The sequence below is a fragment of the Zalophus californianus genome, chromosome 8 (assembly GCF_009762305.2).
Source record: "Zalophus californianus isolate mZalCal1 chromosome 8, mZalCal1.pri.v2, whole genome shotgun sequence".
Taxonomy (NCBI): Eukaryota; Metazoa; Chordata; class Mammalia; order Carnivora; family Otariidae; genus Zalophus; species Zalophus californianus.
In genome coordinates, this window is record NC_045602.1 from 139,037,340 (window position 1) to 139,059,187 (window position 21,848).

Here is a 21,848-nt window from a genome sequence, read left to right on the forward strand (position 1 = left end):
GGACTGGCTGAGTGTCCCCCCCACCAGTCCCTGCATGCCATTTTTCCAGGCTGAGCCTCTGAGACAGGGGTGCCCTCCCAGGATGTCACGTGCCTGGCAGAGTAGTATTTCCAGGGAGTGCATGGCCACTGTGCTTTCCCTGCAGGAGGATGCAAAAAAGAAAAAACAAACAAAACAAAACAGTCCTACGCTATTGGCATTCCTTTTGGAATCAGGTGGAGAGCTCTGGTGGTTGACCTGGAAAGTCTCCAGAGATTATTATTAAATGAAAAAAGCAGGCGAGCGACGATGTGGGCATCCGATTTGTGGTTACAAAGATAAAGCAGACAACGTCCACTGAAATTGAAGGGCTGTTGATGTGATTTATTGGAGGGGGGAACACAGTGCGTGGAAGTTTGTGCATTTCAGGGACAGTGACCAGACGGGCAGTGCAGGCTTACATGACACCAGATGCCCCCTGTCTCTCGCCTTCTCTGGTGGCAGGGCCCTGCCAGCCACGTTGGGGCTGTGTGCCCTCATCCTCTTTGCTGCTTCGGTGAATCAGGCCCAAGCAGGGGCCCTAAAAGGCAGATTTTCCTCTTTGCACTTATGTCCCGAGAAGTCCTAACATTTATAAGGAGACAAGCCAGAATGGGCATTTATTCCATGGTCAAAATTAAGGTGCTGCATGTTTAGATGAATGATTTTTGATTAAATTCCCTTTGACGGGGTGCCTGCCTGGCTCAGTTGAAAGAGCACACAACTCTTGATCTCGGGGTTGTGAGTTGGGTGTAGAGATGACTAAAAAAAATAAACTTTAAAAAAATAAATAAAAGTTTCCTTTGCAGCAAAAAGAAGCTCTTTATGATCTATGGAAAATGGACAGAGTGTTTGTGGGGCATAGACCCTGCTGCGTATGAGTCCTTCAAGAAACGGGAGAGGAGAGGTGACCAGCTGAGCAAGGCACAGCCAGTAAGGCGTTGCTGTCCCCAAGGGTGGCCCCCGGGGCCGGGGGGTGGGGGTGGGCAGGGCTTTCGGCTGCTGGAGTGCTGGGAATCAGCCTTCCCTCTGCTGGCTGGCTGTGGGGTCCTAGATTCTGCCTGTCAATGCGAGCCTGCTTGTCTGGATGCTGCATGGGGCTCGGGTTTATCTGCATGTTGACTGTGCAGAGGCTGCTGTTGCCAGCTGGGCTGGGGCTCCTTGGTGCTGCCCCGTCTCCCCTAAGCCTGGCAGAATCCAAGTGCACCTGCGTTTCTCTCTGGGAACCCTGTGATCTGAGTGCTACTTCATACCCTTCCTGTCTTCTTGAACCTTGTTCACTTAGACCCTGTTCAGAAATCAAGAGAATGTCATGTCTGTGTTTTTAGTTCTGAGTGCCAGGTAATATATTCCACAGTTGAAAAGTTTTGGCAAAGATACTTTTCCCCTGGAGCTTTGGAATTCTGATGATCTTAGGGCTAGTTATTCTTGAGCTTCAAACTAGAAGTGGTAGTTCTAGAGAGGTGTCCAATTTTTTGAGGTAAGAAGTCATAGGCCAAACCCAAAGTGTTTGGTATTTCTCTCCTAAAGGTGTTGGGCCTCCCCCAGGGTTTCAGTGTTTGGCCGTGTGGCATTCTTCTAATGGTGCTCTTTGACTTAAAAAGAAAGTTTCATTTAAAGACCACATAGATTTAGAACGGGAGATCCATTGAGGATTGGCTTTTAATGCCTTACCTTGGCTTCATTGTCCTTTGGGTAACCTAGATGTGAGAAGTAGTTTTACCTGAACACTCATCCCTGAGTGGCCTTTATTGAGCTTCTGGCAGCAAACCCCATAGCCTATGGCCAGTAGCACCAAACCCTGTTGGAGTCAGCTGGGGCGTCCTGAGGCCACCTCATCATACTCCAGCATTCTGGAACAGCCACGTGGGGGCCCACGTCTTTCTCCAGGCCCCACTGAGTTTGAAAAGTAAGGTGGTGGTTGTATCTTCTTCTTCGGAGGTGGTCTCCAGCTGGGGTTCAGTCTAGAAGCACTAAGATACCATGAAATCCCAGACGTGAACCAGTTCTTGACTGCAGGCAGAGCCACAGCGTGTGGGGACAGTCTCTGGCTCAGGAGAGCCACCCTTAGCTTGAACTGGACCAGCTGTTGGGGAAGGCCTGGCCCCCTCCAGCGGTGAGCAGGCTTGCTAGTGTTGCTTTGGGCTGCGTGCACTTCTCCCCACAGGAAAGCGCTGCCTAGCTGCTGACCTCCACCCCCTCTTGGGGGCCCCAGCAGAGAGAACACCACTGCATCTCCTCATTGGCGAGCACATCTTGCCCTGCCCAGGGCCATCGCTGGCCAAACAGTTGCTCAAGAGTAGTTGTCCCTCCAGGCCAGCTGTCCCAAGTGTTCTGTGTTTCAGGACAACGGCTCCCAGAAAGCTGATGGCGACGTGCTGGACTCCGTGCCCGAGGTTCAGGAGACAGTGCAGGTCATTCCCGGCAGCAAGCTACTCTGGAGGGTCAACACTCGGCCCCCCAACTCTGCCCAGGTTTGTACACCCCCCGCAAGTCCGGGCCTCTCTGTGCCCCCAACCCCTGGCCCGGCCCCTCAGCTGTTCTGCAGGCCGTTGTCCCAGAGCAGAGGGGCCCTCTGTCTCTGGGTTGGACTGTGCTGCAGCGTGAGCCTGTGGGGACCCCCGGCCCTCCTGGAGCCCCAGCCGAGGCCTGGCCTTGGCCTGACCTCCCTGCGGCGAAGGCTGCACTCTGCCAACATGTCGTGTGGGCGTGATGCGCCCCGGCACACGCATGGTGTGATGACTGCCTGCTCTAGATGGCCTGCACCGGCTGGGTCTTCCTGAAGGGCCTTCCAAATCGGTCTGAGACCTTGTTTTTCTGACTTAACAACTTAGAGGTTTAAATGCATTTTGGTATTTTGAAAATTAGACTTACAATTTGTATTACATATAACAAGTTAACTGATAAATGCAATAACATTGTGTAATAAGTTTATTTTAGTACCTATTGTTAATTATTTTGTTCAAATGTAAGTTACATATGTAACTTGTATACGTACAACATGTTATACAATTTTTTATTGTAGCGGAGCACGTGTAAAATAAGTAAAAGGAAACAAAATATCCCCCTGTGTGCATATTCTGTAGCATGGCCACAGTTTGCTCTCAGCAGGGTGTAAAATAGTATGACGGAACAGAAAAAAAGCCGTATTTCTTTCCAGGGAATTCCTTTTACAAGTAGTGCTTGCTTCTCCCTCCTTTGGTTCCCTGCGTGTGCGGAGCTGCCCACAGACGCTGGGTGCACCTGGGCCCCGGGAGCGGAGCTGGAGCTGGAGCTGGAGCACGGAGTTGGTGTGGCCCCTGGCCTGGACCCCTATCTGAGGCGGCAGCAGGGACCTTTTCCGCACCTGACGGGGGCAGGGGCATGCTGTGGGGCTCTCGGGCCGCATCTGGGCAAGGGGATCCGCAGGGCAGTCCCCCAGGAGCTGGTGACACTCAGATGCTCCAGTGGCTTCGAGCTGTGAGCTGTACGCAGAAACCAGTACTGTTGGTAGTAACAGCGTCTGTGCGTCTCCCTCCAGATGTACAATTTCACCAGTTTCACCGTCAGCCTCAATGAGCTGCAGAGTGGCATGGAGAAGACCCTGGCCCCCACGGACTGCCGCCTGCGCCCCGACATCCGCGGCATGGAGAACGGCGACATGGGTGCGCACGCAGGCTGGCAGGGGAGGGGCGCACAGGCCATAGGTGGACAGACAGAGACGTGCAGGACAGTGCTTCTCATGCTCTCCATGCTGGAAGAGTTTTAAGAATTCTAGCTTGTTGCAGTCCAATCCTTTTGCAAATACGATGCAATTAAATTACAGGAAAAATGAAACAGAATGCATGCAAAATACAAGTCCCCGAGGTTTTATTATTAGCGTCAACAGACATTAAGGTAACGTTCCAAAGATTGCACATTTTGTCTGTTAAAAGTCAGCGTAGGCCCCATGTCCCAGGCTAGTTGGCTCACATACCGTGGATGTGTCCATGTGACGGAGCCGGCCACATGCTCACTCCCCCGCTGCCTCGGGTCAGGCCAGCAGCCTGGGACCCCCTGGAAGGCTCTCTGAAGTGGCCCTGGGACTTGTTTACATGGTTGGTATTCAGTGGAGAGAATGCGCAGGGCGGGCAGGCAGCCCCCCCTCTCTCTCGAGAGCCAGCCTCTGAGCTCGCACTCGCAACCAGGCAGCAGCCCTCAGGCTCCCGCGTGGCAGCTAGCTGCGGGTCATGTCCACGGGAAGTGGCTCCTGCTGACCCTGCCCTGTAGGTCGAGTTGCCCATGAGCCTCACCGCGCCGCTGCGTGGTGCTGTTTCACAGGCTCTGCTGCGTGCCCCTGCATGGTGGGGGCACACGGCCTGCCTCTCCCCGAAGCCCTGCTGATGTCCAGGCACTGCCCTACCCTCGCCCCAGAGTCTGGTTTGCAGATGATGACATTTCTTGCCAGTGGGACTGTTTGTCTTGGGTCTGGGATGGGGCCATTCCAGCATCTGCTTCCTTTAGTGCTCACCTGTGCTTGAGGTCAGCTGGGAGCTTTACCGTCAAGCCTGACTCCTGACCCAGACCGTGTGCTTGTCCCCCAGATCTGGCGAGCCAGGAGAAGGAGCGGCTGGAGGAGAAGCAGAGGGAGGCCCGGAGGGAGCGAGCCAAACAGGAGGCTGAGTGGCAGACGAGGTGAGGCCTCGGTGGCAGAGAGGGGGCAGTGGCGAGGGCCCCACGTGCACCTGTGGCTGAGCAGAAGCTCTTCTGGGGTCCCATTAACGTGGGGCCCATGGCACAGACAGGCCGAGTCTCCCAGGAGGCGAGCATGCACCCTGCAGTGCCTGCACAGGTCAGCTCAGACCCGGGCCTCGCAGTCCTGCCCACGGCACGTCTGACCCTGAGCGCTCTGCTCAAATAGGGCACATTTTAAAAGGAAATGTCGTCTGAAGCAAGCCATTAAGGGGAGGCAAACACAGCTTTCAGAAAGGCAGAGCTGTGGAAGAAGTCGTGTGTTTAACCATCACCCCGTGGCCCTGCCACTGGCACGGCTGCTGTTCTGCACGTCACCTGCCACGTGGCACAGGTGGCCTGAGCAGCCAGGGCCAGGGATGAGGTAACGCGGATGGGGGGTTGCGTGGAGCCCCGTGTGCCTGGGGGGGGGGCGCCCGCAGGCAGGACACACCTGTGCTCAGACCAGGTGGGAGACAGGGAGACGGGGAGCGGACACTCTGCCGGAACTGGGCCTCCTGCTGTCTCACTGCAGAACGGTGGGCAGTTGTAGTTTGTGAGCAGTCACCGTTCAGTCAGGTTAGGTGCTGTAACACTTGAGCATAACTAAAAATACGCATCTTAAAATGTTAGTCCTACAGAAATCTTCAGGTGGTTCTGAGCTGTTCATTCAGTATTCTTTCCAGTCACACTTCAAGGGTCGTAATTGTTCTCAAGGTCCAGGACGATCACCTCCACTGACGGTTATGTGACCAACATTTTTAAAACCAATTCTTCGTGCTTGGGCTCCCAACTTGATTTAGTATCATGCTTTAAGTAGTTTGATATTTGGAATTAGCTTTGTTCCAGAAAAAGCTTGAAAAGAGTTAACCTTCTTTCATTGTTTTTCTTTAAGTGATTGATTTAAAAAATATATGTGGTGGAGATAATGATATTTTGTCCTAAGATGGTGACTTCTACTTTGTGAGCCCCCCCACATCCACTTTATGATAACTTGCAGGCATCCTCTGTTGTCTTCATGTTGCGCAACAGAAGTAGAGGTGGCCCAGGGGGTGGGGTGGGGGGCTGCAGGGGCAGGGGGGAGGGGGGTGCAGGGGGGCTGCAGGAGCGGGGGTACAGGGTGCAGGGTGGGGGGCTGCAGGAGCGGGGCATGGGGGATGTGGGGCCACAGGGTGGAGGGCGGGGGTGCAGGGGGGCTGCAGGGGCACAGGGGTGTGGGGCCACGGGGTGGGGGTGCAGGGGAGCTGCAGGAGCGGGGGCATGGGAGTGCGGGGGTGTGGGGGCTGCAGGAGTGGAGGGCACAGGGGTGCAGGGCCACAGGGTGGGGGCAGGAGTGCAGGAGGCTGCAGGTGTGGGGGCATGGCGGTGCAGGTGTATGGGGGGCTGCAGGAGCAGGGGGCACGGGTGCGGGGCCACAGGGTGGGGTGCGGGGGGTTGCAGGTGCAGAGGTGTGGGGGTGTGGGGGGCTGCGGGCACGGGGGGCACGGGGTGAGGGACCACAGCGTGGCAGGCAGGGGTGTGAGGGGTTGCAGGTACGGGGGCACGGGGGTGCAGGGGTATGGGGGGCTGCAGGAGCAGGGGGCACAGGGAGTGCAGGGCCACAGGGTGGGGTGCAGGGGTGTGGGGGGCTGCGGGCATGGGGTGCGGGGCCACAGGGTGGGGGGTGGAGGTGCAGGGGGGCTGCAGGTGCGGTGGCATGGGGGGTGGGGATGGGGGTTTGCACAGGGGCACAGGTGTCCCACAGGAGCCAGTGGGGGCTTCCTAGGGCACACGGCTGGAAACACAGCCCGGTGGCAGCCACCATTGTCCCTTTGCCCACAGGCTCTCCCCTCTCCCCAGGTCGACACAGGCTTTGAGGGAAGGCGGCACCGTGGGCGTTCCCACCTTGAAAGGTGTGGGCGCTGTTGAGCAGCTGGTCAGCCTCTGATGATGGCCCAGTGTGTTTTCTGTTAAATTCTTGAGGTTTTGCTGGTGAAGTGGACACCGGGCTTGTTTGGAGGGGAGCGTTCGAGTGAAAATGTGGTTAAGCCTTCTCAACTGAAGTTGCTGCTCCGGGCCGCGCTGAGGGCTGCGTGTTGCCGTGGGGACACCCTGTGGGAGGGAGCGCGGCCCTGACCATGCTCTCGCCTCCTGAGCGCCTCGTCTGTGTTGCAGGTGGTTCCACCAGGGCAGCAACCCGTACACGGGGACTCCCGACTGGTTGTACACAGGGGGTTACTTTGAGCGGAATTTCTCACGCTGCCCGGATATCTACTGAGGGGCTGGAGTGGCCCTGGGCCCCGGGACCGGAGACTGGACTTCGTCAAGCGGCTGCTCAGAGCTCTGGTCGTGGCAGAAACCGACTTTTCCAACAACCATGTTCGTGGCGACAGCACCATCCCCAGTCGAGGATTTTATTCTAATTAACTTTTGATTGCCAAACATTTTACTACTGTTGCAGCCTCTTCATAAAGCTTCACTTGGGATCATCATGTTCTCATTAAGGGTGGAAAAGGAGAATCCTTTGCAGTTCCTTCATGTGACGGGACTTGGCTGGGCATGTGTAGCTGACAGCACCCTCTTCCTTGTAAAGTTTATAACTAAAGTCCGTGACCAGGAGGGGCTCCTTTAGTCATAAATCCCTCCATAGTCCTCCTTGTAACGCAGGAGCGATGTTTAGAATGTGAACTGATAACAGGGGAAGATGGATCTTGAAAAAAATCCTTTGAAGAGCTTTATACAGGCCAGGAATTATGGTAATACAGGAGTGAAGATCTTCAAAGCATCAGATTGATTGAAATGAAAAGTTGTCAGATTCTGTATTTTTTACCAATCTTCGATAATGTAAAGATTACTTTTAAAATATTTAAGTTAAAACTACTTGAATAGTATTTTGCTGAAGAGCAAGATATGCATTAATCACCAATTGTATACTGTCCAAACTGAAGCATTCCCATGACACCCTGGGACAGCCGGAAACCTGGAGGGGTGCTGACTGAACCCCCTGGGCCACTCCCAGCCGTGATGGGAGCCCCGCCTCTGGCCTTGTCCACACCCCTCGTCACCAGGGCGTCCTGGTCAGTGTGGGCCACGCCACGTCACAGAGTGTCACTGCTCCCAGTGTTTCACCTGCGCCCACAGCGCTGCTGTGTCCCCATCTTCCCAGCATGCACATTCAGATGCAGGCGAGTCACAGCAGGTGTGCCCACGGGAGGGTCCACAGCAGCCTCTGCTCACAGCCCTGTAATTAAAGTTATTTAACAAAAAATAGGTGTATGTCCATTTTAGCAAACATCTGTTCAAGTGACTCTGGTCTTTCTGTAGAAATGTCCAACACCACAGGGAGCAGCAGGGCTCTGAGCGGAAGGCCATCCTCTGAACGCATGCACACACTTGCACACTCAGGCACATGCAGTCGCATGTAGGGAGTGGCGGGTTTTCCGTGAGAGGGTGTCGTCACTGTGTGTCCAGGCTTCAACATCACATTTGTAATTAAAACACTTTTAAAAGCGAATACTTGTTCCGAAGGCTTGATTTTGTAGCTCTGGACACTGAAAGCCAGGGTGGTGGGAGGAATCAAGAGTATCTGCTCGACGGGGACATGAGTGGAGCTGCTGGTGCAGGGTTTACCCTGGGGACGCTGTTCCGGGAGCAGATTTTGGGGTGTCTGGTTGTCTGCATGGGGAGGCCTTTGTGGCCGGGACTGGGCTCATTCTCTGTGGGTGAGCGCAAGCTGAAAATATCCAAGGGCACAACCCTCGGACACAATAAATGACAGGATTTAGGGCATTTTAACGACTCTTCTGGATGAATCCTTTTCTCACGGCCACTAGTCATTGGCCAACAAGTTTTGTGCTTTTAAGTCCACCGACGAGGCCGGGTTTCAGGGGTGCATTGGCACAGGCCCCGTCCAGGCACTGGAGGAGGGGGGCAGGACAGCCGGTGCCAGGGCCCAGTGCATCTGAGGGGCCCTTGTCACTTGGCATATGGATTTTAACCTGCCGTTTCTGCAGATGCTGACACGTAAAGTTACTGCCTCTGCTTTGTCCCCCTCGATAATCTCGGGTGTCAGATGTTGGTCTGTAATAAAGAGGTTTTCGGTAGAAAATGCATTTTAAAAAACAAGCACCTGCTACCAATGCGTTTGGCCTGTGTGGAATGTGATGGCCTTCTTGGCCATGTGATGTTCTTGTGGCTTTGCCATAAGGGCTCAGGAGCTTTTTAGAGTCCTTTTGTAGCTTAGAACATCCGTGGAGAATGAAAAGTAGAGCATGCTTTCCCCAAAGAACTTGGTATTTTGGTTTTGTTTCCCTTTGAAGTTAGGGTTGAGTTACATGTCCTTGGACTCTGTGCATTTATCAAGAGCCACCGGAGATCTTGCCATGGACAGACAGACGCTGTCTTGGAGTCTGACTTGTGTACGGTATCAACTAATGTCATGGGGCCCCCTGGCGCTGGCCAGATTTCACAGGCCGCCTCGTGCTGGGGACAGTCCTGTCTGGGTCGCAGGGCTGGCACAAGTCTGTCCCGGAGTGGCCAGGCCCAGGACATCACCAGCACTGGCTTGGGTGTGGCTCGTGCTTGGGAGGAGGCAGTGGAGAAGCAGGCCCTTGTCCCTCAGGGCCACGCCAGGCTGCCACGGAAGCCAGAACCCGCTGGAGCACTCTTGTCTCCGCACAGGCAGACGTGAAACACGATGGTCCAAAGGGCTTTTCCTCATAGACACGGTGCTCTGGGAGGGTAGCGGCCGCCTGGGAATGTTGGCGAAGTCCTCCACAACGAGGTGGAAGCTGGAGAGGCCGCTGGCAGGGTGACTCTGAGGAGCAGCTCTGAGGGCTTTCTCGGCCACCACATCCCCTTCTGACCCCACCCGCAAAGCTCATGTGGCCCGTGCTTGTGGGAGGGTCAGCCCAGAGACCTGCAGACACATGATCTGGTGTAGGGGACCCATGTCAGACCCAGCGGGCCTGGCACTTGGAGAGGTATTGGGTGCAGCCCTGGTGGCCTCTGGGAGCCCCGGGCAGGCCCAGGGCCCATGTGCTGGCCTTGTGTCTGATGGAGTGTGGAGCGACCCACTGGGGAGGCATTTATGGTGAATGCGGAGGACACGCCATCTGCTTGCAGGGTCCTTGTCAGAACACAGGATCAGGAAATCTGAGCAGGACAAGAGGAACTCCAGGAGGCTCCCTGAGATCCAGCCAGCCCTCCGGGCAGCCCCGGCCAGAAGCTGCTTCTCAGGACACTGGCTCTTCGAGAAAAAGTGCTCCCCAAGAGAGATGGTGACTGATTGGCTTTACCAGTCTCCAGTATCCGTGAGAAGCATGGCGGCGCTGGGAAACTTCCAGCTCAGAAGCACCAGTAACAGTTCCCCTTGAGTTCCCGCAGGAAGGGCAGGGGCCGCGAAGAGCTGCGGGGGACAGGTGTGCCCGGGGCAAAGTTCAGGCAGTACGGAGCTTCCCCTGTCCGGTTTCTATTGTCTCAATGTCCAGACTTTCAAACATCTTCCAAAGGATTTTCTTGGGTCCACAGTGGGTGTGAAGATTGGGGTCCCCGATAGGGCGAATTACTTTGGGCTTCACTGGCTTCTGCATTCTCCGTGTGTGGGTTTTGCAAAGTGAAAACAGCATGTTTGGTGTCTCTTGCTGGGAGTTTAGTGGACAGTCAGCCCAGTGGTCGTATGGCTCCCTCACCTCTTTGAGAACCAGATTGCCCTGGGGGATCTCTGCAGCAGCCAACAACACGGCACCGGTCCCCCCTTCTGGCCTAGCGTGTGCGTGGCCGGCCTTCAACACTGTTTATCCTATCAGTGTAGCATGAAAATGTCAGGCAAGAATACGAGCTAGTGAGATGCATTTATTTTTATAATATGTAATAACTGGCAGCACCCATCTGTATAAACAGAATCAACCACTCTTAGATTGTTTGGGGGGAGACTGGTACAGACCTGCGAAGGTAAACGTTAAACTCTAGCTCCAAAACCAAATTTCTTTGCAAATGGGTTGTAGCTGACATTTGTTTTGCATTGAACAATTTTTCACTGTCTCAGCTGTTCTGGCCTCTCTGGAAAGGGCTGCAGATGGGCTACAGACGAGTCCCCGTGCACCGATGTCAGATGATTGGATTGTGTGTTCTGTAGGATTGGCCCAGCAAATGGATTGTTCCAGAAAATTGCTTGTCATGGTGGACAGGGGATTCAGGGGCACTTGTGACACCACTGGGCAGGCCACTGGATGGGTGAAGGGGTCTGTGTTCTCTGAGCAGTGGGGAGCTCTGAGTGACCATCTCTCTTCTCTCCTGGGGATCAGAGCCCATTGCTGAAAGCCATGAAATGCCCAGAACACACAGTGTTAGTCTGACTTGAGGGTCCTTGCTGCCTGGCCGCTGTCCTAGGCACCCAGGAGCCACATGCTTTCCGGGAGGATGAGCTGAGTGGAGACAGTCCTCTGAATAGCCAGGGTGGCTCTGGTCAGAGGGACAGACGGTTCACAAGATGGTAACGCCCTCGGGATGCCCAGGTGCATAGATGAGGGGCTCCCCCACGGGCTGCCGTGTCTGATGACGGGGATCACCAAGCACTCAGCACTGCCAGAGCCAGGACCTACTATCTTGGGAACTTAATCCCCACAATTACCACCCAGTCCCACCAGTGGAGAGGGAAAAGAAGGTGCAGGAAGGTGGGCTTGCCCTTGGTTTCACAGCAGGTAAATGGGGGAAGTGGGATTTAACCCTTATTTATAGTGAAGGTCACCCCGTGTGCACTTGACAAAATTCATACCGTCTCATAGCCACCATCAACGTATACGCTCAGATGACAAGGATGTCAAGACCATTCAAGGGGGAAAGAACAGTCTTTTCAAAAAGCGGTGCTGGGAAAACCGGACCCCTACCTCACACCTTCTACAAAAGTAACTCAACGTGTGTCAAAGACCTAAATGTCACACCCCAAAACATAAAGTTTTTATTTTTATTTATTTTTTTAAAGATTTTATTTATTTGTCAGAGAGAGAGAAACAGAGCACAAGCAGGGGGAGTGGCAGGCAGGGGGAGAAGCAGGCTCCCCGCAAAGCAAGGAGCCCAATGTGGGACTCGATCCCAGGACCCTGGGATCATGACCCTAGCTGAAGGCAGATGCTCAACCGACTGAGCCACCCAGGTGTCCCAAGATTTTTATTTTTTTTAATTTATTTTTAAAAAGATTTTAATTATTTGGACCAAGAGAGCACACAAGCAGGGGAAGCAGGAGAGAGAGAAGTAGGCTCCCCACTCAGCAGGGAGCTGACCTGGGGCTCGATCCTAGGACCCTGGGATCATGACCTGAGCCGAAGGCAGATGCTTAACTGACCGAACCACCCAGGTGCCCCAACCATAAAACTTTTAGAAGAAAGCATAGGGCACAAGCTTAGCGACATAGGACTTGGCAGTGATCTCTTGGGTAGGACATCGAAGGCACAGGCAACAACAGAAAACACAGACAAATTGGACAAGATGAAAACTTTGTGCATCAGACAGTATCAAGTAAAAACACAACCCACAGAATGGGAGAAAATATAGACAAATTCAACATTTGATAGGGGTTTGACATCGGCAATATGCAGAAAACGTCTAAGACTGAACAAACAAAAACCAACCTGATCCAAAAATACGCAAAGGACCCCATAGACATTTCTGCACAGAAGATGCACAAATGGCCAGTAAGTCCATGAAAAGATGCTCGGCATCACTAATCAGGTGGGAAACGCAACTCAAAGCTACAGTGAGACCCCACCTCACACCTGTGAGGATGGCGACTGTCGAAAACAAGCACACACCAAGTGTTGGCGAGAATGTGGATGGATTGGAACCCGCCAGCACTGTTGCTGGAAATCTAAAGCGGGGCAGCTGCTGTGGAAAACAGGATGACAGTTTCTCAGAATGTTACCAACAGCATTACCAGATGATCCGGTAGTTCCGCTGTCGTTCTGTGCCCAAAGGAATGGGAAGCAAGGTTCTGAAGAGAGATGAGCACGTTCACGTTGATGCAGTGTCGCTCACCATTGCTGAATCACGGAGCAACCCAGGTGTCTGCCTGGGCGTGACCGGATGAGCACAGCGTGATCTATGCCTACAAGGAGGGGAGTCCCGACACCTGCTGCCACGTGGACAGAGCTTGAGGACGTCGCGCTCGGTGAGATGAGCCCATCCCAGAAAGACAAATACTGCAGGATTCCCCTGACATTACCTACTTAGAGTCATCCAAACGTGAGAGGCAGCAGGATGGCCGGGACAGAGGGGTGGGGAGTTAGTGTTTCACAAGGCGACAGGGACTCTGATGCTGTACATCATGAATGTATTTACTGCCACTGGGCGGCTCACTTAAAAATGGTTAAGATGGTAAATTTTATGTCCTGTGTATTTTACCAAAAAAAAAAAAAAAAAAGGAAAGCAGTCAGCAGTTGCCAGGGGTTAGAGAGGAGGGAGGGTGGACAGAAGGAGGGCAGAGGACTTGAAGGCAGTGAGACCGCTCAGCAGCACTATGATGCTGGGTGCGTGTGTCCCGCATGTGTCCAAACGCACAGCCGGCGTGCTGGGAGCTGTCCGCGCGGGTCCCCGGGCGGTCACGTGCCCTGGGGCGGGGTGCTGACGGTGGGAGGAGGTGCGTGCAGAGGGTCATGGGGGAGCTCTCAGTACTTCCTGTTCGCCTTGGGACTGAACCTACAATTCCCCCCAAAAAGAAAGGATCAGTGAAAGGAAAGAAAGATGATTGCAGAAACCCGCCTCCCAAACCGTGTTGTCGGGGGTGGGCTGCCGTGCCCTCACTCGGTTCTGTCACGACCCCTTCTCCAGGCTCCTGCCCTTCTCATCGGTGTGTTTTCACTTGTGTTTCTTGTATGAATAACGGTGTGGGCTCTCTTCTCCTGTGCCTCTTGCCGGCTGCACCCCTCTTTGCTGACGTGTCAGGGCACATCACCTGCCCCCTTTCGAGTTGCACCCGCAGGCCCTGTGCCCTGCCTGCCACCAGTGCAGGAGCCTCTGGGCCGCCCGCCTCGCTGCCTCGTCCCCCATGGCGCCCCGCAGCCGGGGGGGGGGGGAGGCGGGCGCACCCAGGGGCCTCGGCCAGACCCGTCTGCCTGTGGCCACTGTCCTTGCTGGATGTTTGTCATGGAACCAGCCTCAGAAGCAGGTCCCTGGCTCGGGTGAGGGCCCTGCGAGGCCACGGGCTGGGAGGGAAGCATGCTTTTCGGGGTCTGCAAAGCTGGTTTCCCTGCATCCTGCTGTGGCAGCTTTTTAACTTTTCCTGACTTTTCCTGCCTGCTGGCGCATGTTCAGACAGCCAGATTGGACTTTCCCATTGTTGTCTTTGGTTTCCTGGAGCGTCGCGTGTGGGGGGTTCGCTGTCACGGGCTCATGGCCGTGCCCCTCTCCCCTGTGGTCTCTGGGACCCTAGGGTTTCAGGATCGATCCAGGCCCCCATTGGAGCTCATGTGTGTGGGTATGATCTGTTGGTATTTACCATACTAGGAAATGAAATGAAGAAAAGTAAAAGTATTTAGCTAATTAAAAAATAACAAGCTCATTATTTATTAAATAAACATTTTTAATGAAAAACAGCTACATTTTCCAAAACAAAGCAAAATTGGTGAGTCTTTAGATCACGAGACAATGGATGCAGAAGTGGTTGTCCTTCAGGGGCACCTGGGTGGCTGGCTCTTGATTTTGACTCAGGTCATGATCTCAGGGTCTTGGGATAGAGCCTCGCATCAGGCTCCCTGCTCAGTGGGGAGTCAGCTAGAGATTCTCCCCCTTGCTCCCTCTGCCCCTCCCCCTGCTCACGTGCTCTCTCTCTCTCAAATAAATAAATCTTTTAAAAAAAGTTATACTTCAGGCTATTACACAGAACATCATATAGGAGTTAAACTGAACACACCAGACTTACAAGTATCAACGTGAATACATCTTCAAAACAAAAACTGCCTTCCACTTTGATACTTTTTATAAAAAGCTTAACAAAGTTTACACATATAAATGACAAATCGTCAGGCAGCACGCATGGAGGCTTTGCTTTTGGAGCGGGTCTCTAGTGCGGGCTGGGAGGGCACAGGGCTCTGAGTGGGTGTGCCCCGCTTGGTTACTGCCAACTGCTGCAACAGAGTCAGGATGGAAACGCAGGGCATCCAGCCCGACTTGTGAATGTCTAGTGTGGCTTGACGGACAGCGGCGTCTTCCACTCTGCTCTGAGCACACGCGTCAAGCCTCTGGGAACTGCACGCACAGACGGAGATGCCAGCACTGTCATCACGGGGCGATGGGGGGACCCCCAGGGGAGAATGGGGGAAGTAGGGAGTCCCTCCTCCCCCCCGGGGGAGAACGAGGGGCAGCCATGCCAGCACTGTCACGGGGGGGGAACAGGGGGCCCCCAAGGAAGAATGGGGGAGAACGAGGGGCCCTAGGGGAGAATGGGCGTTGTAGGGAGCCCCCCAGGGGATTAGGAGGGGGAAGGGGGGGCTCCCAGGGGGGAATACGGGGACCCCAAGAGAATGGGGGGAGTAGGGAGACACCCCCCCGCGGAGAATGGGGGGCAGCCATGCCAGCACTGTCACGGGGGGGGGATCAGGGAGGCAACACGGCACTTCTGTCGCCCCCAGACGGCCACCGCCGGTGTCTCCGCCGCTGCGCCCACGCGCGGGAGTCCAGGGCTGTGATTCGGTGACATACCCCTGAGGTCGCGAAGTCGGCCCTCCCCAGGCCCAGCGTCCTAAGATCCCCTGACCCAGGGGCTGTTTCCCGCACGTCTTGGGACCTGGCGTGTCGCCCTAGCCGTGAACCTGAGATGCCCCCTCCCGCCCCGCAGGTGTCCCCGCTCTCCGGAGACGGTGGGGGTGCGGGTTCCAAAGCCCACCGCTCGGTGGGTGCCTGCCTCGCTGTTCCGGGCGCCGCCGCCAGGGGCCGCCGCCGCGCCCCTATGACACAGCAACAATAGGAGCCGCTCTGGCCCGCGCGCCGCCCGCCCGCGCTTCCGCCGGAAGGGAGCGCGGGCGCGGGGGGGGGGGGCCGGGGCGGGCCGATGGACGGCTGTCTCTTCCAATCGCTGGCGGCTCGGCGTCGGCCCCGCCCCTAGTACGGCCCAATAGGCAGCAAGAGCGGCGGGGGGGCGGAGCGAGAGGGGACTTCCGGCGGGGCCCGGCAGGCGCTGAGGAGGAAGAGCGGTCCCGGACGGCGCCTCTCGGCCGAGTCGCGGCGCGGGCCAGGTGCGGGGGTCGCCGGGGGCGGGGACGGCTGCGGGGGCGGGGCCTGCGCCGTCGGGGTGCCTGAGCCGGGGTCGGGTCCGCGGAGGCCTGGGTGTGTGTTTGGGGGGGCGGCCGGCGAGCCCGGGTGGGGGGGGGCCCGTGCGCGGGGCGGCGGCTCTCGGGGAGCCTCGGGCTCTCGAGCCCGCCGCGGCCGTGTCGGCCCGTCCGGCCAGCGCGACGCCCGGGGGCCGCGAGCTAGGGGTGCGGCCCCACGAGGGGTGCATCGGCGGGGGGCGGCGCGCCCCCCGGCCGCGGAGCCGGCCCCGCTGCCCCGCCGCGCTCCTCCCCTGCCCGGACGCACAGCCGCCGCGCGGCGGTCTAGCGGGCGGGCCCCGCAGGAGCCGGCTGAGGGCTCCACTCCCGCCCAGCTCAAGTTTGTCAACTTGTTGGGGGCCCCGGGCCGTAGAAAACCCGAGTGCCGCGGGGCGGGGGGGCCACCCGCAGCGGGGCGGTGAGTGTCGTGCTCGGGGAAGCCCGAGAAGCGGCGGCGGCGTCGCCCCGGCACCTGGCTCCGCGGGCTCAGGTGCCTTCGGGCGCTGTGGCCGGGCTCCGCGAGGACAGCTTCCGGGCCCCCTTCCTCCCCGCCCGGGGGTGGCCGGGCGGCGGCCCTGCTTTGACCGGGTTTGCATGCTGGCCCCTCTTCCAGGATGACGACTTCAGGCGCTCTCTTTCCAAGCCTGGTGCCAGGCTCCCGTGGGTCCTCCAACAAGTATTTGGTGGAGTTTCGTGCAGGAAAAATGTCGTTAAAAGGAACTACTGTCACCCCAGATAAACGGAAAGGGCTCGTGTACATTCAGCAGACGGATGACTCCCTCATTCACTTCTGCTGGAAAGACAGGACGTCTGGGAACGTGGAAGATGTAAGTGTCTGTTACCCTGAGTCTGGTCTTAGGGAGCGCGCCTCATCCTCGGGACAGGAGCGCGTGGAGCTGCCGTCGCTGCCTTTGGGACATACAGCAGCTGTTCCACACTCGGAGTGCGTTGCTGGGATTCGAGGGCACCGCTGCTTTGGTGCCCACATCAGCTGTTAGGCTTTGCTCGTGCGCGTTCCGAGTCTCAGGGATCTTGTAGAGTCCTTCCATCGTGGTCTGTGCGTTGCACTCTGAAGATTAGATGCCTAGAAGTGCGCCGCGTGTGAATGCCGACCTGTGACCAGTTCTTTCTGAGCAGCTGTTTTATTTAGCGTCCTTTGTCCTTCAGATTTAACTTGTTCTTTGTTGAGAGCAGTGCAGAACCACCTTTTAACTCGTTTCGGAGCATCACTCCCAAGATGTCTTTCTTAAAAATCCTTGAAAAGCTGCAAGCCCACCTTCCTTGTTGAGCACCGAGCCCCTCTCCTGGCCCTCATGCCCTTGGTGGGGTGCCTCTGACCCTGGCTGCTCCACCCAGTGGAGACCTTGCTGGTGAGGGGCCCTGGTGACTTGATTGCGTCTGCATCCTGTACCCCCTCCTCCCGCCCCCACGCAGACATAGGAGCCAGCGTGTTTCTCCGGGAGGCTGTGGGATCAGCAGTGTGTGTTTCTGTGAAGCTAACTCTCTCCTCTTCTGTGGCTCTTGGAAGGACTTGATCATCTTTCCTGACGACTGTGAGTTCAAGCGCGTGCCGCAGTGCCCCAGCGGGAGGGTCTATGTGCTCAAGTTCAAGGCAGGGTCCAAACGGCTCTTCTTTTGGATGCAGGTATGTAGAGGGTTTTGTTTGCATTTTACGTTTCTCTGTCATAGAATCAGGTTAGAAACTTGCTCACTGGACGGTAGAATTCACTTTCATGAAACGGCGGATGCTGACTGAACGTGATTGTCACAGACCCTAAAAATTCCGGTGTGTCTCCTTGTGGGGGTGTGGGGTGGGGGGCACTGGAGCAAGGGACCTCTTCCAGAGTCCAGACGTTTGTGGCTGGACTCCAGGTGCCCATGCAAGATCCGGAATTCCTGGCAGACCAAGAGTGGTTTCTGGACTCGGCCCCAGTGTTGCCGCATTGACGGGTGCATAGCCTCTGGTTTGCTTGTCTCGCAGTGCGTGCCCCCCACCCCCCCCGCCATGAGCACCCCAGAGCGGAAGCAGGGGTGACTATGTGTGTTCTCCTTGCTGTGTTTTTTACAAAAATGGAGTGTTTTCTCCCAAGCTTTTCTCAGCCCTGCCTTCCCCTGCCTTCCCCAGTTGCGTGCTTTGGGGGTCTTTGGGGGTCAGTGCACCAGGGCTCCCTGGCGCCCACAGCTGCAGTCACTATTCCATTGAGTTTAGCAGCTGTCGCTCTCTCTCCCACGTGTCGGCCGTTGGGCTTGTTTCCATCCCCGTTTTGTCGTTTTACCTCTGGCAGTAGGTTAATGAGTGACTCTACACAGAGGCTATTTTCTGTGTGTGTGGGGGGGGGTCTCTATGTTAAAATCAAGAAGTAGACTTGTTAGAAGTGGGTATACAGGGGGCAGTTACAGTTCTGACAGATGTTGCCACTTTCCTTCCCCAGAGGTTGACCCCACTGCCCTTCCCCTAGCACGTTCTAGACACATGGCAGAAGTTTCTTTCTGGGGGCCGGACAGGCTGTGCTGCAGACACTTGCCTCTGCCCACGTAGCGTGAGAGGCACGTGGACAAGGAGTAAATGGACGGGTGCGGTGCGTTGCAGTGAAACTTCATTTGCAAACACAGACGGGTGCGGGGGGCCTGAGCTTGTTTCTGCACGGTTTTGCCAGGAAAGTTTTCACCAGCCCTACCTTACCTCATATTGCTTCTCTGCCCTCCTGTCCTCCACCCTGGGGGTGGGGGACTCTGTCTTGTCCACCTTCTTTGTCCCTGGCCCCCCAGCAGACCCACAGTGCCTCCTCAGTCGTGGGTGCTTCGTCTCGTAGTTCGGGGGGCATTTACCGGACGGTGCTGCCTGATGACGCCCTACACCCCGAGGTGCTGGTGTCGAGTGCGTGCCAGGTGCTTTCTTGAGTTTCCAACTAACCCTGAAGGGCCACGGGCTGGGGCTGGTTCGTGGGCGGTGGCATGGTGAAAGGGTTATTTTATTGTTACACGGGTTACAGGAAGGCATCGTGGCTTTTAGACTGTTGTGTAAAGCACGAAAATTCTGGAGGGTCGGAAGGCGTCTCTGGGTGCAGACTGGGTGTTCTTGATGCTTTAGTCTTCCCGCCCTCAAAACGAACGTTGCCATAGCACCAGCGATCTCGATGGACTGCTGTTCTTTTCGGCCCTGCGGGGTCCCCTCGGTGCTGTGTGGCTGCAGACTGGTGCCCGCACCTGCCGAGCCTCGCTCGTCTGTAAGCCACGTTACTGGCAGCGGGCCGCTCCGTTGCAGCTGTGGTCCTGTCCTGCCCCCACAGGAGCCCAAGACAGACCAGGACGAGGAACATTGCCGGAAGGTCAACGAGTATCTGAACAACCCTCCAATGCCTGGAGCGCTGGGGGCAAGCGGGAGTGGAGGCCATGAGCTCTCTGCACTGGGCGGTAATGGTCACCTTCCAGAATGTGTTGGCATGTCAGTAGGTGTCAATGACGTGTACTCCTGATGATTCAGGCTGGTGGTTTTTGGTTTTGATTTCATTTTTTTATTAAAAGAGCATGTGCGGGGGGGAGGGACAGAGGAAGAGGGAGAAGCAGGCTCCCCGCTGAGTAGTGAGCCCGACGAGGGGCTCGATCCCCAGGACCCTGAGCTGAAGGCAGACATTCAGCCCACCGAGCCACCCAGGCGCCCTCCCCCCGGGCTGGTTGTTTTTAAGTAGAAATGGATGCTTTCAAGTTAGAAGCCTTTTAGTAGTTGCAAGTTGAAGCCTTCGCCCAGCTTCTGGTGGTAAAACTGTCTGAGCTCCGCCCTCTTGGCTCCTTCGAGGAGCTGCTGTACAGTGCTGGGAAAGCCAAAGGGAGGGGTCACGGTGCATGCTGTCTCAGCCCAAGGCCCCCAGCCGCCCCATGGCCCTGTGGGTGTCGACCTGGGTACCCGGCAGCCCCAAGTCTGAGCCCCTTCTGTCTTACAGGCGAGGGCGGCTTGCAGAGCCTGCTGGGGAACATGAGCCACAGCCAGCTCATGCAGCTCATCGGACCTGCTGGCCTCGGAGGACTGGGTAACGCCTGTGTTAGGAGTGGACAACCTTCAGTTACGGTTGCTTTGGGATTTGAATTTTTCCTTCTCGTTGGCTCTCAGTGACATCTGTGAACGTGTGTTCCCTGTGCCGGCTTCCTTGGGAAGGGCCACGTGCTCTGTGGTTTGAGCTGAGAGCTGGTCCGTGGTGAGGACCCAGCTCTGTACTCGAGGGGAGCACAGCTGGCCTGGGAGCGGGGCTCCTGCCTGGGGCCCTCTGCTCTGGTTCCCCTCTGGTGGGCCTGCCCGTTGCCGCCACCTGTTGGGCTGGGATCAGTGTGTTTCTTGGGTGGCAGGGAAACGCTCGCTACTCTGCTGGGTTTGGACTGCGTGTTACCTTGGACCTAAGTGTGTCATTAGTGGAACGGGAGACAGAAACAATCTGAATTACGGAATAAGCTTCCAGAACGCTACAGTTTGAGCCATCGCTACTCCGGCACCCCAGCCCACTGTGGTCACCACTTCCCCCTGCTTGTCCCTTGGTGTTAGCGCGGGATGTCTGGTGGGGAGGTGGGCTCTCCAGGAGAGCGTGGCGTCTGAGCTCATGTCTTCTTGCAGGTGGGCTGGGGGCCCTGACCGGGCCGGGCCTGGCCAGCTTACTGGGGAGTGGGGGGCCTCCAGCGAGCAGCTCTTCATCCAGGTAAGCCTTGTCCTCTGCCCCGCCATGCCTGGGTGCCCCCAGGGGCCCCCCCCTTCAAGGAGACTGGACGTAGGAGATGCAGAAGGACGGAAAAGACACCTGGGGAGGGTCCTTTTCGGGGTCTAGACGGATTCCCAGCAGTTCAGGGACCCCTGCCACAGGACGACTTGCTGTGGGCGCCTTTAGGGTGCCTGGCCGCTCCACTGCTGCCCTCGCTCTTCCCAGCTCCCGGAGCCAGTCGGCAGCCGTCACCCCGTCCTCCACCACCTCTTCTACCCGAGCCACCCCAGCCCCCTCTGCTCCAGCAGCTGCCTCGGTGACCAGCCCGAGCCCCGCACCCAGTTCAGGTAATGGAACCAGCACGGCAGCCAGCCCAACCCAGCCCATCCAGCTGAGCGACCTTCAGAGCATTCTAGCTACTATGAACGTGCCGGCCGGGCCAGGAGGCGGCCAGCAAGGTAACATGCTGCTCGGCTCCAGGCTGGGGGGGTGAAGGTGCCTGTTGCCCCCTGCCTGCTCGCTTGCTGGCTTTCCAAGGCATGGGGCCAAGCATGTCCCTGGGCTGAGCCGCTGCCCCCCTTTCCTCGCCACACCCAGTGAGCTCACGGCTTGGGCGTCTGTGGCTGGACTCCAGCTGCTGATGGTCGTGTGCTTATGCCTTAGTTGACCTGGCCAGTGTTCTGACGCCCGAGATCATGGCACCTATCCTTGCCAACGCGGACGTCCAGGAGCGCCTGCTGCCCTACCTGCCCTCCGGGGAGTCACTGCCACAGACGGCAGAGGAGATCCAGAACACGCTGACCTCGCCCCAGTTCCAGCAGGTAGATGCTGTGGCCTGGGTGCCCGCTGCTGTGTGCTCAGTGGCAGGGGACTTGGCTTACCTTCCACGTGGCTCCCTGTCACCAAGCGTCCTTGCACCTGCGACTGGCCCAGGCACACACACACCCCCCCCCCCCCACCTCCCCCCGGGGCCTTTGCCAAGTGTGTGCTCAGGAGTGTCTGGCTTTCCTTTGCAGGCCCTGGGCATGTTCAGCGCGGCCTTGGCCTCTGGGCAGCTGGGTCCCCTCATGTGCCAGTTCGGCCTGCCCGCGGAGGCTGTGGAGGCCGCCAACAAGGGCGGTAAGTGCCTGCCCCGCACCCTGCGGGGTGAAGGTTTGCGCAGCACAGGGCTGGCTGGCCT

At 56.8% G+C, this 21,848-nt stretch overlaps 1 protein-coding gene across 5 annotated transcripts in view; it reads left to right on the forward strand.

Annotated features, from left to right (window-relative positions):
* ADRM1 (adhesion regulating molecule 1) overlaps nt 1–21,848 on the forward strand; it is a 54,148-nt gene that overhangs the window by 32,006 nt on the left and 294 nt on the right. For 3 of the 5 annotated variants that reach the window (XM_027623923.2, XM_027623925.2, XM_027623924.2), the window contains 12 exons: nt 828–951; nt 2,364–2,492; nt 3,539–3,662; nt 4,581–4,671; nt 16,597–16,810; nt 17,512–17,628; nt 19,274–19,397; nt 19,925–20,011; nt 20,587–20,668; nt 20,894–21,126; nt 21,332–21,489; nt 21,685–21,787. In XM_027623923.2, the coding sequence (XP_027479724.1) occupies nt 828–951; nt 2,364–2,492; nt 3,539–3,662; nt 4,581–4,671; nt 16,597–16,810; nt 17,512–17,628; nt 19,274–19,397; nt 19,925–20,011; nt 20,587–20,668; nt 20,894–21,126; nt 21,332–21,489; nt 21,685–21,787 (1,586 nt within the window). Of the gene's footprint in view, nt 1–827; nt 952–2,363; nt 2,493–3,538; nt 3,663–4,580; nt 4,672–6,861; nt 8,322–15,812; nt 15,912–16,596; nt 16,811–17,511; nt 17,629–19,273; nt 19,398–19,924; nt 20,012–20,586; nt 20,669–20,893; nt 21,127–21,331; nt 21,490–21,684; nt 21,788–21,848 lie in introns of those variants that run through there. The other 2 variants (XM_027623927.2, XM_027623926.1) reach the window with 2 other exon arrangements.